Source organism: Diceros bicornis, chromosome X, assembly GCF_020826845.1.
Source record: "Diceros bicornis minor isolate mBicDic1 chromosome X, mDicBic1.mat.cur, whole genome shotgun sequence".
Classification (NCBI taxonomy): Eukaryota; Metazoa; Chordata; class Mammalia; order Perissodactyla; family Rhinocerotidae; genus Diceros; species Diceros bicornis.
The window spans coordinates 90901666-90916519 of NC_080781.1; the positions used below are offsets into that span (position 1 = coordinate 90901666).

At 35.1% G+C, this 14854-nt stretch overlaps 1 protein-coding gene across 4 annotated transcripts in view; it reads left to right on the top strand.

Moving 5' to 3' along the window:
* The window catches only part of DIAPH2 (diaphanous related formin 2), an 836961-nt gene that overhangs the window by 444836 nt on the left and 377271 nt on the right, over window positions 1-14854 (top strand). For all 4 annotated transcript variants that reach the window (XM_058536303.1, XM_058536305.1, XM_058536306.1 and 1 more), the window contains one exon: window positions 8950-9079. In XM_058536303.1, coding sequence (XP_058392286.1) covers window positions 8950-9079 — 130 coding nt within the window. The remainder of the gene's footprint in view (window positions 1-8949; window positions 9080-14854) is intronic.

The following is a 14854-nucleotide window of genomic DNA, read 5'->3' on the forward strand; positions in this document are numbered from 1 at the left end:
CCTTTCCTTGACACAGAGGGATTAGGTAGTTGTGGTTTCTTTGAGTGTAGGAACTATTGATACGTTTGCCGAGTTTCATGTGGCCATTTGTATAAATACCTGGGGGAAGGAGGGGAAATCTGAAAGGGCTTCCTTCAGATGCAATCTCTATATGGACTTTTATCTCACATTAGTTTTAATACACTTTAAAGATAGACCTGCTTAAATTTGTCCTGATTCTTTTCTTTAAGTAATATCCACAGTGCTTTACCACTTCATTTCTTGCATTCTTTATATGAAAATCAGTTTCATCTCTGATAAATAAACATTCTACGGCAATTTGTGCAAGAAAACCTGGTGCTCCTCCTGCGCGTTCTTCCTTCTTTCTGCAAGAGAACATTCTCTTGCAGCTGGCTGGATATTTGTTCCTTTACTTCTTTGCTCCTGATACTTCTCTGTCCCACTTTGCAAGTTGGGTGTAAGATTGCTTTAGGAAGGGGCGTAAGGGCCAGGGCTTTGTTCCTGTGTAATGTGTGGTAATGTGTTAACCTGGCCGCACTCTTGCTCTTGGCCTTCAACTGCAGTGAGGTTGCTGACACAGGAAATGCAATATCAGAGTATGCCTGTGTCGTGGGCAGGGATGATGCTTCTTCCCTTTGCCCTCCTTTTCTTTACGTTCACCCACTATGGTCTGATCTCGGCAGGTTCGTATGAGTAAACTCTGTTTGGCATATGGGTCAGGTGTCTGTTTCCTCAGAGCCAGTACACATGACCCCTGAAATTAGGACCAGGGGGATACATTAGCAATGCAAGGCTTTCACAGAAAGTGTTGAAACCTGATGTCTCCAACTAAAATTTGGTATTCTGATTCAGAATTCTTGAGTAAATATTTAAGCAACAATTCAGATTTGCCAATAAGAAGTGAGCTTGCAGCTTGAGTTAGAGTTGGAAGGCATGAATGATCTGCTGTGTTATCTAGTCCATCACTCCGATAATACGTAGCAGACAAGACACACTACAGCATCGTGTAAGTGTATTTTCAATACAGTTTTAGGTGAAGGATGAGGGACAGTTTAGAAGACTTATGAACAGTGTGTCTAGAATCTTCACAGCATGGAGCATACTGTTTGGGTCATCTACTCTTAGATAAGTAGATGGTAAATTATGACACAAATCATTCTCATTTTTGTATACATTAATCAAGAACATTCAGAGCTATTCTGTCCTTCAGATGTCACAAATTGCTAGACAATTTCTCTCTAGTTTTAAGTTAACACTAAGCTTTGAAATCATGTTGACACTTCAACTTTTTATATGTAAAAGTGATTGTGAGAGGGCCCGGGCAAGCAATGGACAATTACCAAGCACCTTTTTGCCTGGAAATTTCCTTCAAAGAAGTCTAATTGTTCTCAAACTTCAGCATGTGTCAGAATTACCTGAAGGTGATATCAGGATTTTTTTTCCTGTATGTTAAAATGCAGATTGATGGATCTCACCCTTCGAGTTTCTGATTCAGTTGATTTGGGGTACGGCACCAAAATTTGCATTTCTGACAAGTTCCCAGGTGATGCTGATACTGCTGGTTCAGGGACCATGGTTTGAGAACCAATGAAGTAGTCAATACCTATCCATTCTCCTTTCTCATGATTTTTCATTCTTGTTTCTTCCATTGTCTCATCGCCTCAGGCCTAATTATGCTAAACTTATTTGGGACAAATAATTATAATAACTTTTGTTACTAGTCTTACCATTTTCCAACTGCCAGCTCTGCTGCCCCACCATTATCTAATTATCATACACAGTCAGTATTTTGAATAAATTACCTTACATGTTACTTCCTCTTTCTGGCTATCCATTTTTTTTTTTTTTTAATTTTGCACCCCTGGCACACTGTGAAACTGTGCTTGAAGGTCACCGAAGAGTTCTCTAATCATCAAATCAGTCCTAATTATCTTTGACCTCTCTCTGGCGTTTATTCATTCAACGTACATTTACAGAACAAAATTAATATAGTCCTCATTTTTAAGGAGTTCACAATCTGGTAGGTAAGACTGTGTAAACAAAATTATATACTCTGGAAGAAATGCTGTAGCTACAGTATATATAAATCACTATGGGAAAACAAAAACAGTTTATTAATTGTATTCAGGGAAGTTGAGAGAGGCTCATTAGCACTACTCTCACTGAATGACCCTTCCCCCTACTCCCGCCCCTCCCCGCTGGCCTTTCCATCACCCATGACGCTTAATTCAGTTCAGTATGTATTAAACACTCATTGTACATAAGTTACCATGCTATGTTCTGACACCAGCTCTTATTAGCTGTGTGACCCAGGTCAAGCTACTTAAGCACTCTAAATCTAGTCCTTTATCTATAAAATGAGCATATTAATAACTAACTCACTGAATTGTTTTGAGAATTAAAAAAAAGTGATGCATATAAAGCGCTTATGAAAGTGCCTGGCCCATAGGCACATGATAGATGGGTAACAAATGTTGGCTTCCCTCCCCCTTTAAGGAGGAGTCACATGCTACCACCTGATGAAGGAAGAACGGCATCTAAGGTGAGGAAGAACATAAGCAAGTGGATAGAAATCTTCACCCATTCGTGCATTCAACAAATAGGCATTAAGTGCCTATTATGGACCAGCCATTGTTCTAGATGCTGGGTATATAAAAGTAAACCAAACAGACCAAAAAATCCCTGTACTTGTGTAGCTAACATTCTAGTGGAGAGAGATGTACAATAAATAAATAGAGTATATAGTATATTTGAGATAATTGCTATGGAGAAAAATAAAAGAGGGAAGAGGTAAGAGGTGTTGGGAGAGTGGAGTGCAATTTTAGATAGAGTGGCTAGGAAAGACCGTAGTGATAAAGTGACTTTTGAGTATAGATCTTGAAAGAAGGGAAGAAACTAGCCATGAGATGAGTAAAAGAGAAACCTTCCAGGCAGAGAGAAAGTGCTCGCAAAGTCTCTGAGCGAGACACGTGCCTGGTGAATTCCAGGAGCAGCAGCTAGGAGGCCAGCATGGCTCAAGGTGGTGGGGAGGGATAATAGCTAGAGATATGATCACAGTGGTAACGGGGCCAGATCACAGTGGGACTCTCAGGTTATGGTGATAACTTACTCTGTGTGAACAGGTGAAGTTGAAGTTGGCTCTCATCGTTTCTAATCTGGATGATGACCACGGTCATGATAATTCATTATCTTATTCAGTTCTGTAAGTCTGTGAGCACAAGTACTTATCTAATGCCCGTTTTATAGATGAGAAAGATGAGACATAGAGTGTTTAAGTAATTTGCTCAAGGTCACACAACTAGTGAATGGTAGACTCAAGGTTCAAACCCAGTTCTGTCTGAATCCAAAGTCTGTGCTCAATAACTATTCTGATTAGAAGTTTGAACTTTATTATATGAGTTGTAGAGAACCATTGAATTTTTTGAAGGAAGAGAGTGACATGGTCATACGGATGTTTAAGAAGCGCAATTAGGTTAAATCATATAGGATAACATGAAGCAGAGAGAATGGAACGGCCATGATCATCTTCTCATAAGTTATCTCCACATAGCTACCACTTCTGTTTAAAAAATAAGCTGCCACCTCCTTCCTAAAGCCAGCTGACTCTAGTGTCATCACTTTCCTTGTTACCGACATGATATAACCATTCTTTTGATCACCAGAACTTAAAACTTTTGAAATCTTTGATTTTTTTCCCTTTCCCTCATCCCAAATATTTCTTTTCAGTTACTTAATCCTGTTTGTCTTCACATAGTGTCTTGAATTTGTCCTTTCTTGGCCTTTTTTACATATACCCTAGTTATCATTTTAATTATTTCAGTCCTTGACATTTGCCACCAAGTTAGTCTCCTATGTCGTCTCTTCTCTGTGTAATTTTGTGTTTTCTCCTAAATTCTGAGCTCCGTGATGTTTCAAAGATACCAGGCATCATTTACCTCTGATCCCTAGTGTCCACCACAGTCCCTAGCCCACAGTGGATCATCAAATGTACTTCTGCATTCATATTTGCTTTTCTCCTAACCTGCCTGTCCTTACAAACATATGGTGCTCTATTTCCTAAGGGGCACATTATAACTTTATTCTGGCATTCGCTCCCACCTAACTCGCAACAAATATGGTGTCCTGGAAAAGTTTGCGCTGCATAGTCAACCTCTGTGTGTGTGTGTGTGTGTGTGTGTGTGTGTGTGTGTGTATATGGGTATGTGCACCCACACACACACACACGCACACAAACAAGTGTAGAATTTTAATTTAGAAGTATTGCTCTATAGACCACTTAAGTGGGAGCTTATGTGGAAAAAAAAACCTTCATTCAGTAACGTTTACTGCCTACCTAGTATGTTCTAGCATTCTCCTAGGTACTGCGGATAAAAAATACTAGTAAAACAGGGTCTCTACCATTGAAAAAGCTCGTATTGACTGGAAGAAACTGTTGAAAAGTTTATAGTGAAGAAACATGGCGGGCCGGCCCCGTGGCTTAGCGGTTGAGTGCGCACGCTCCGCTACTGGCGGCCCGGATTCGGTTCCGGGCGCGCACCGAGGCACCGCTTCTCTGGCCATGCTGAGGCCGCGTCCCACATACAGCAACTGGAGGGATGTGCAGCTATGACATACAACTATCTACTGGGGCTTCGGGAAAAAAAAAAAAGAAACATGGCAAAATAAGGTATTAATTACTCCTAAGATAGAGAAGTCTTCAGAAAGGAAGTGGTAGTTGAGTAGTCTTGAAATATGAGTAGGTATTTACTTGGCAGATAGAAAAAAAAAACGAGAGAGAAGTGGGGGAGTCTAGACAGAGAACACATGTACAAAAGCACAGTAGTGTGACACTGCATAGTTATGTTCAAGCAATTGTGATCAGACTGAAGAGAAGAGTATGCAAAAGAAAGCAGCAGGGGACAGGTTAGAAAGGTAGGCAAAGGTCACCTGACAAAGGGCTTTGTATGCAAAACCAAGAAGTTTGCATGCTTTTCTAGTAGTTGAGGGGGGTCTTTGCAATGGAAACTTTGAATGGATTCTAATTATGCTGACAAAATTAAACATTTGAAAAATAACAACTGTGTAGAGAGGTTAAATTAACTGAAATTGTTTGGTTTAGAGAACAAGACACATGAGAAGGGAACTTGCACTCTGTGAGAGGTGGTTATACAGAAGATAGTGACCTGTTATTTTCAGTTCCTACTGAGGACAGAGCGAGAAGAAATAGGCTTAACTCTCAGCAGACGGGAAAATTATCTACAGAAGGGGTCCTTCACGGGAAGATCGAATATGTCTGACATAGATGATTAAAATGTTGTTGTCTCAGGCTCTCTGGCTGTGTGCTGGCTTCTGTGTGCTCAGGTAGGCTGATTTCAAAGACAGGGTGAAGACTGCATGTTTTCAGGCTTGAATGAGAGTACTGGAAATAAAATATCTTTTATGCGGCAATTAGATATTCAGATGTTTTGCTAAACTAACTAAAGTTTTGGAAATGTATTTGAACATTTCAAATATAAGTATTATCTTTCACAATCTATCACTCATATTTATTAGAAAAGAAGAGAAATGATCTGAATTTGCTATAGAAATAGGTGTTCTGTTTAAAGTTATTTTGTATTCATGTACCATTTCAGAAAGTTATTAAAGATTAGGTAGATAGAATTAGTATAAATTCAGTTATTAATCTTTATGTGTAACATTTATTGGTCAGATGATTGCAATTAAACTCACTATATGGTTTATTAACTTATGGCACTTTATCGGTGAATATAGTGAATAATTATTTTTATTATTATTAGTCGATAACTCAGCTTATTAAAATAATATGAAACATTTTTCGCTTTTTCAAATATTTCCAGTTTCTGGAACTACTGTTTGTGTTTTTATTGTTTGAAAATATATTCAAGACAGAGGATTGTAGGGTGACCATTTTGTTCATCCTTTCACATCTTGTAAAGAGAAGTCGTATATCTGTCTCATACCCCCGACTAACTGTGCCTGGTGAGAGGGAGAGCCGGAAAGCACAGGCAGGGATGCAAAAAGGTACTTGGCTCCTGGATGGAGCAACCTTTGAAATGCTTATAGTATAGCCACCACTGAGACTTAGGCAATCTGGACAAGTATTATTGGAATATTTGATATTAATATAAAATTAACATAATTTCGAGTTAACCAGATATCAAATGGAAATCAATTTTATTTCTTAATAAATTAACCCAAACAGTTTGGAAGTGATTTGCACATACTCAGATTAGATTACATTTGTACTACCCCAAGAGATGTATATATCCAACTGGTATACTTGGAAGAGCAAATTCTTGGATAAATGCCATTAACTATTAGAATTGATGAAGGTGAATGTACTTAGTTGCCTTCTGTGCTGACAGTGAACACAATAGGTCCTGAGAGAGAGACTGTGGCTAATGTGTGAATGGTGTAGACACAGTAAGAGAAACTGAAGACATGAAAGTACACGCTAAATAGACTTTAATAGGTAAAAATTGTTTCCCCTTATATTTTAATAATATATTTATTTTAAAATGATTAGTCTAAGAGTCATACATATAGAGAAAATTAAAAAAGATCGCATATTTGTCATGATTATTTCCTGCCAGTTTGAAACATTAAAATGGACTCTCTGTGTGAGGTTATTTAAAAAATAAATATTATAATACAGATTTAGCAATTTGTCTCCGATACCAACTAAGATATTTCTCAAGTTGGCAAGACAGATGCATGGCCATGTTTGCCGATACTTTGAAGGGAATATTACAAGTCTAAAAAAGTACATGCATATTCTGTTTACAATCCATTCTTATTTTGACAATGACACTAAGATATTTATTTAAATGAAATGTTATGCTTTATCTTTTTAAATTATAACCATTGACTCTTCCAAATTTCTTCACAGAATTTAAATTAATGGACCTGATTCTGAATGAATATTTGCCAATTTAAAACAGTTTCTGAAAATTAAGCACTTAGAAGTATTCATGCCAAAAGCTGCAGTTTTAAATCACCCATAAAATTGACATATGAGCACATTGCTATTTTTCTATTTCTGTGTTTTCCTTTCCATTCTTGGCCGTGTGCTTTTTTTTAAAAAAAATTAGATCATACTTTTTCTATTTAGTGTAATATAATATTTGGTGTCCTGAAAAATTAGGTGGGTTTTTGTTGTTGTTTCGTATATGTTCTTTTTTTTTTTTTTTTGTCTCCACAGAGTTTAGAAAATATAGATCAATTTCCTTTCCTTAGGAAGATGTACCTTTAATTTTCCCTAAGCACCTAGTGTTTTTAGGATTTAGGAGTTCAGGTAATTTGTAAGAAAATAAGGAAATGTTAATTTCTTTATTATTTGAAATATCCAGCATACTCTGAAAACGACGCACTTTGTGAAAATAACACCATAATTCCAGGTAAAGACTTCTCTTTAGGAAAGTGAACCTCCCATTGATTCCTCTACAGCTGCAAGCCTTACTTAAGATAAATTGCCCTTGAGGTTTTTGTTGCTTTTTGTTCTTATAGTTTGTCCTTGAATTGTGCCATGCTAACCTTGTAATACTTAAAAGTGTTTGGTGGATCAGCATGATAATGCAAAGTTTAAAATATTTTACTTAGGTAGGATAAAGTAATCCCAGAAATTCTAGAAGAAATCATTGTGATCACTTGAACTATCAACATCATGCCTCCTGTGGCTGTTTGTTTGGAGCCTTGAGACTAATATTTCTTTTAAGTTGTTTATATCATTGGGAGGTAAACAGTTGTTAAGAAGCTGTAGCACAAAACAGATTCAGTATGGGCCTGATTGATTAAATGCGATGTTTTTTCTCTTAGTCACTAAAACAATAAGGATTAAATTACTCTGAAATTGCCTAAATATCCTCCACAACCTTTTCATAAACCTGTTTGTGAAGAATACTCATTTATTCTAAACAGAGTAATCCTTAAAGCTAAAAACCCAAATCAGTATGAACATCAGTGAACAAACCCATCATCTAAGGATTATAGAATTAAAATATCCAATAGAATGAGAAAACTTGTGACTTTATGCTGTATTTATCCTTCATTTTTAAGTAAATCTTTGATTTCATTTGCAGTGTAGTCTAGTATAAGAGTTATATTAAAGAAAGTACTTAAATTCTCAGCATAGATTTTTTTTGTCCTATACTTTAAAGATTTTTATCATTGTAACTGTAGCATCTCTTTTCTAGTGTTTCTGAAAGGAAGATACAATATGTAAGCAGACAAAGAAAATTTGTCATTTTATCATGATTGTGTGGTCAGATTCTGTTTATAAGTTAGCATAAGAAGTCTTCAGTTATTCTTTTCTCATGGCCCATGCAAGTAAAGCAAGATAAAATGTGCTTACTCTTTTACATTAATTTGCATCAATGATGGCTAGAAATAAATATAAGCTCACAAACAATCCAGCTTTCAAGACTAGATTTCTGTGATAAAAGCAAGGAACAGGATGCTGGTGACATAAGCATGAAAAGGATAGTTCATTTTGTCATAATAATTTAGACAGTTTTAGAAATATAGATTAAAGTTTAAATTTTCACTTTTTTGGGTCATCTTTCTGGCTTTTAAAATTTGGAGTTCATCGGCCAGCCCCATTGGCTTATTGGTTAAGTTCAGCGTGTTTTGCTTTGGTGGCCCAGTTCCCAGGCTCAGACCTATACCACTCATCTGTCAGTAGCCATGGTATGGTGGCGGCTCACATACAAAAAAAAAAAGAGGAAGACTGGCAGTGGATGTTAGCTCAGGGCAAATCTTCCTCAAAAAAACAAATACAGTTCATTTTAAAATCCAGAACATTGCTACTAGACCCCATTAGGAACCTACCCCCAACTTTTTTTTTAATTACTGCTTAATGAATTGAGTTCATTCATTCGTTTGACTCGTTTAAGAAAAAAGTCTATATTTACATTACTAAAAAATACTGAAAAATTTGTTATTTCATTGCAGATCAGAGATACTAAATCATCAGATCAAAAAACAACCCTCTTGCATTTTATTGCTGAAATTTGTGAGGAAAAATACCGGGATATCCTGAAATTTCCTGAAGAACTGGAACATGTAGAAAGTGCAAGCAAAGGTAATTGATTTGTGACTGCTTTGAGACTATTTCTTGCCTAAGCATTATATTTTAAATAGTAGGATTAAATAATCTATAAACATTAGTCATATTTTTTTCTGTTTGTTTACTGATATAAGAAAAGCAGGAAGATACTTTTCATTGGCTTATGTTTGACAGCATAGTGCATTTTAATGACCTGCTTTTAACTTACTTTATTTTTTTAACATTGCTAGACTATTTAAGCATTCGTATCTCTGATCAGAGAGTATGTTTGTTCTTCATTTCATAAACACTGAAGTGTGTACTGTTTGCGAAGGAACCATGCTAGGGGATTTTGGTGATATCAGAATGATTGTGAAACAGTTCTTCCTTGAATGTGTTTAACATACAGAAAGTAAGAAAAGACATAGATACAAATACTTTATAAAACAAGGATGAATATCAGAAGTGCTACTCGAAAAGATAATGTACTCTTGAATGGGTAGGTAAGAGAAAGCTTCATGGAAGAGGCCAAAAGGGTGAGGATAGAGGATAGGATTTTTACAGACATGGAAAAGGGGCATGGTTTCCAGAGAGCAAACTATCTGAGCAAGACACAGTGGCAGAATGTGTTAGTACGAGTGGAAGAGTAGTTGAATATACGGCTGGAGCAGTAAGGTGGCCATCTCAGAAATGTCAGTGTCATGCTGAGCAGTCTGGTCTTGATTTGGTAGGCTGCAGGGTGTCATAGAATCAGTAGGACTTGGCACCTGTGAGGAACAGGAGAGGGAGAACAAAAATATCTTCAAGATTTTAATTTGAGCTAATTAGCTTCATTGGTTAATGAGTATTGTCAACTCTTGCCATAAGTTGAAAAGGGAAAGAAAGGAGGAAGGATCAAGGAAACATTTTTTGAAGGTGAGATTGTATATGTAGAGAAATACATTTTCCCTCTCAGATAAGTATGCCATAAATCTTATATTTGAAATTGCACTGTAATAATTCCATTTCTCTGTAACTCAGAGGACTTTCAGTAAGGACTCAAAAGCATATATGTTTCCCAAGTTTATTACAAACTATATAAACCTGTTAGTGTCTTTTGAAGGGGGAAAAAAGTGTGTCTATGAAACCCAGAATATTGTTTGTGTAATATTGTTCAATGGTGATCTCTGCTGGTGTGGTATTGTCAATCCAATCCTCAACATATTTTTTTAATTTAATCCAGTGTGTCTCATTTTGTGGTCCAAGGACCAGAATAACACTAGGAGACAGACTATGACTCCATAGTACTATTTATTTTCTTTCCTTTTTATAAAACAAACTTTATAATATGAAGGAAAATTATATTTACAACAACTATAATGGCAGCTTTCTGGCAATTGCTTTTCTAAAGAACTTCTATATCTTGGCCCTTGGATTTAAAAACACACCTTTGTGACTAGAGGCATATTTACTAACATGTAACTAATGTGGACTAATAGCAACATTTAGAAAGTTTGTATTATAATTTGAAACATGAAAAATGTCAAAAATAAGGCCAGTTCTTAAATTAGATCATTTCAGTGCTGCTATTACTTTTTGATTGCCCTCTACCAGAATTTTTTCTAAATTTTATTTGTTCAGTGTGTAGATTCAATTTCAGAAAGATTTTGAGAGGAAGTATATCAAGAATATGTTTAAATAAAATGATCTATCGATTTTATAATGATGATTTTTAATTCTTACATTGAGGATACTTTACATGAGTATATCTAGTAGACATATCTATTTTACTTGAAATAATCTGAAACAACTGTAATAAAATCTGGAATGAAGCTTATATCAGCTTTGATTTTTAAGTCTAAATACCTGTTTATCTATATCTATATTTATGTCTGTGTCTATGTCTGTATCTATGTCTATATCATATCATGTACACTTTTAGCCACTACTGCTATTAATGAAGGTAGCCTATAGAGCATAGCCTTTTGAGTTAGACATTATAAAACTCTAATCCTAGCTCTATTACTTATTAGTTCTATAACCTTGAGCTAGTACTTTAAACTTCCAAGTTTTTGTTTCCTCATCTGTCAAATGGCAGTGATAGAAACAATAAGATTAAATGAGTTAACATAGTCAAAGCATCTGTTAAAAGGCTTGGCACATAGTAAATATGCAGCTATTGCTAAACCACTAACTTTATTATTAGTAGTAGTAGTAGTAATAATTGATATACTGCTATGAATATTATAGTTGTTGCTATTGTCTTGTTGGAAGAGAGTAATCATAAGGCGACCTGTGGCTCTGCCAGTCTCAGCTCGGTATTTATTATATTCAGTTCTATTTGTTTGTTTCCTGTGTCTAGGCTTTTGGTAAATCCTTTCATATTTTTCTTTTACAATATCACGAACTTCTTTCTCCCTATCCATTTCAAGAGCAAAATCTCTCTGTTGTAGTTTGATTATTTCTGCTTTTGTGTATTCTTCCTGCCAGTGTATTCAAAAGACTGTTGCCAGAAATCCTCTTCCGATCTCCCTGTTTGGACCACAGCAATCCCCATTCTCAAGTTATTTTGACTAGTTCCTTTTTTTTTTCCCTTATGAAATTCAGATTCAGAGTTCTCAACTCAAAAAGTTCTTAAACACATTCCACCTGCTTGCATCCCTCTTTCATTTCCTGCTAGTTCTCATTTCACTGTGCCCAGACATATTTTCTCTTGAGCCGTTTTTATTCCTTTCTAATAATCCTGTCTCTGGGTACGATTTCATGCTGCATCCCGTGTCTGGAAATCTCAGCTGCCCTGTTCTCTAAGACAACTGACTATCATTTGTCAAATCACTCTTCAGAATCCATTTCTTTCTTTTTTTTTCTTTTTTTAATGTTTTGCTGCTAAACTCTTAGGAGAAAATACTTTTGAATTTAGTTTGAAGGGGGAAAAAACAAAACATAGTGAAAGGTCAAGCCAATTACCTCTTATGTATAGTTAAATACTTTTCCTTGGTGTTTGAGTCTAACTTGTCTTGTTTGCTTAATATACATTTTAGTCCTGTTTGAATCACATTCTATCACCTCCAGTACTGTGTATAGTGTATATATATTCACAGTCAACCAGAAAATATAAAAATAGATTAACACTATATAATTCATTTTCTTTTATGACGGACTATCTCCTTGTGAAATGATCACCTTCAAAAACAGAAACAAAAAAGTTTCTTTCTTTTGAACTGGAGGGATAGAGATAAAATGAAACTAATTCAGTTAATGATTGAATTATATAACTCATATTTAAAGAACAGTTGTATGACTACTAATACTTTTTTTTTCTATGTTTTTGGATTATTACAACCCGAGTACTTATTTTGATAGAGTAAGGATCTTTTCTGTCTGATATAGCAAACAAATTTATTTCAGTTCAGTACTAAAGTTATAGGCCTCAAATTAACTGACACAGAAAAGAAAATTACCTTAAAGTGAAAGGAAAACTGGAAGTAGAAAATATGTGGGATCCATGGAAAAATTTATTTTATAATTGCCTTTATTCATTGTAAAGCTAAGCTTCTAAAATTGTGTGCATCTTGGAAGATGCAAGGCTATGGTATAAACTTAGCATATTTTCCTAGAGTTCTGTAACTCAAAGATATTGGGGAAAAACACATCATTTTTACATTAAAACAGATATATATTATGGAGTAGAATGCAAAATCCACATGAATTTTTAAAATAAAACAGATGACTTCAAAGAAATTTCACACTTGCAGCTGATCCCTAGGGGTGTGTGTTCAATTTTCCCTTCCATTGGGGGTACTTGGGTGGGAAAAGTTTATGAAGCATTGCCTAAAAAATTATTGAGTGGTTTTCTTTTACTTATTTCTTTATCTATTTAGTTATTATTGCAGGGAGGTGAGTAGGCACGGTAAGAGAGGAGAGTGCCTGACTGTTGTAAACAGATATTCTCATAGTCCTTATCGTGTTCGGAACCAAACAGTACAGTGTAATTTTATTACCAGTGAAATTAATAAAATAATATTGCTTTGGTCATTTCATTCTAGGTTAAATTATAAAGCTGCAGGTCCTCTCATTCATGTTTGACATACCAATGAGTCTTTAGAGAGAAAAAAAAGTGGTTGCTATAGAGACTCTGATGGTTTTGAAATATTGAAAATACTTTTGATAAACCACAATTACCTTTACCCCAATGATTAATTTTAAAGATTATACATTTATATATATGATTATATATAATATATATAGAGAGAGATATATATTGTATGCTGGTTTACTAGACAGATTTTATAAATCGTTTATTGTTTTTCTCTCCCCTATGGCTGTCACTTCAACTTTTAGCTCTGAGGATTTTTACAGTTTGATTTAAAATCTCTAGAGTTTTTTGCCTCCAGGGATTAAACCAAAAGGGTTAGTAAAGTTTAATTAAAACTATTCCATTCAACAGGGAAATATTAATGTATTTGAAGGCACTATTAATCCTAAGATTTGGCATAAATCTGAAATGGGTTTCACTTCAGTTAAATTAGGGCCATCTTACAAAATAAAAGCTCTTAAATTTTCCTCCCATAAATAGTGTTAATTTCTTATTAATTAAATCAATTGTTATAAATTTTGATGACCAACTATACCTTTTGATAGCTGCCATCTTTCCATGTCATGTTAGTAACTCTGATTAGCTATTTATCCACTCTGACTTTTTCATACAATTAATAATGATAAAAGTTCAGATTAGAGGAAATATTGTAGGGAAAAATCTATGAAATAAAAAAGGAAAAAGAAAAAAGTAAAATAATAGCAGAGGAATAAGTTGGGGCAATATAAAAAGCCAAAACAACATTTTCTGAAACGCCAGAGCTGGTAGAAGCTTTAGAGATCATCTAGTTGCTGCTAAAAGGGACCCAAGATGGCATTTAGTCCAAATTCATCATTTTACAGTTGAAGAAACTGAGGCCCCGAATGATCAAAGAATTGCCCGCGATCACACAGCTGGGTGGGAGAGTCAATGAAGGTTTGCAGACCTTGCGTAGAGTTATTTTATTACATGTATTTCAGCTCCATTTTTACTTTCTTTGTGGTCTAAAACGTACAACAGAGATTCATGCTCACATACTGGAAAACTTATAGAAGGTTAATGCTGACCAAATAAAAGAGGGTAAATGCTCCTTTTTCTACGTAGTGGTCCACAGTCTCCCTTGCTCCATTTTCACAGAATTACCCTCTCCTTTCTCTGTGTCATAGCAACATTTTAGCCTTATTAGTAATATAGCACATACCACATTTGCATCTTCTATTTAATTGTTGGCTTCTCTCTGTATCCCCTAGATTGAGTTCCTCAGTGACAAGAAACATGCCTCATTTGTCCCTACAGTTCCAGTGCTAGCACAGCATCTCAGAGAGAAGTAAATGCTCAATAAATGTTTATTAAATTGAATCATTGCATATCATTTTAGTACAGCAGACATATTTCAAAATAAGACATTGTGGGAAGTTGGCAAATAGAGAATAACAACCTGAAAATTACTGTTTACTGTAAATATGAAAGGAGAAACAATATAAATTAGAATAAAGAGGATACTGGGACTTAACAGTATTTCCTGGTCCATATTTTATTTCTTTCAAGGAGAAAGTTAAAATTGGAAATAATCAAGCTAATAATGGAGAGAATTTAAACTTACGGATGCCAGCAAACCATAAAAGTTCATGGTGAACAGTAAGAATTAAAAGTCTCATAGGAACTAATGGCAGCCAACTGTCTCAATGTAATATCTAACTAATTGCTGAAACTTCTGTCTTTTATCCTAATGCCTGAAAAAAAAAAAATTACTTTCA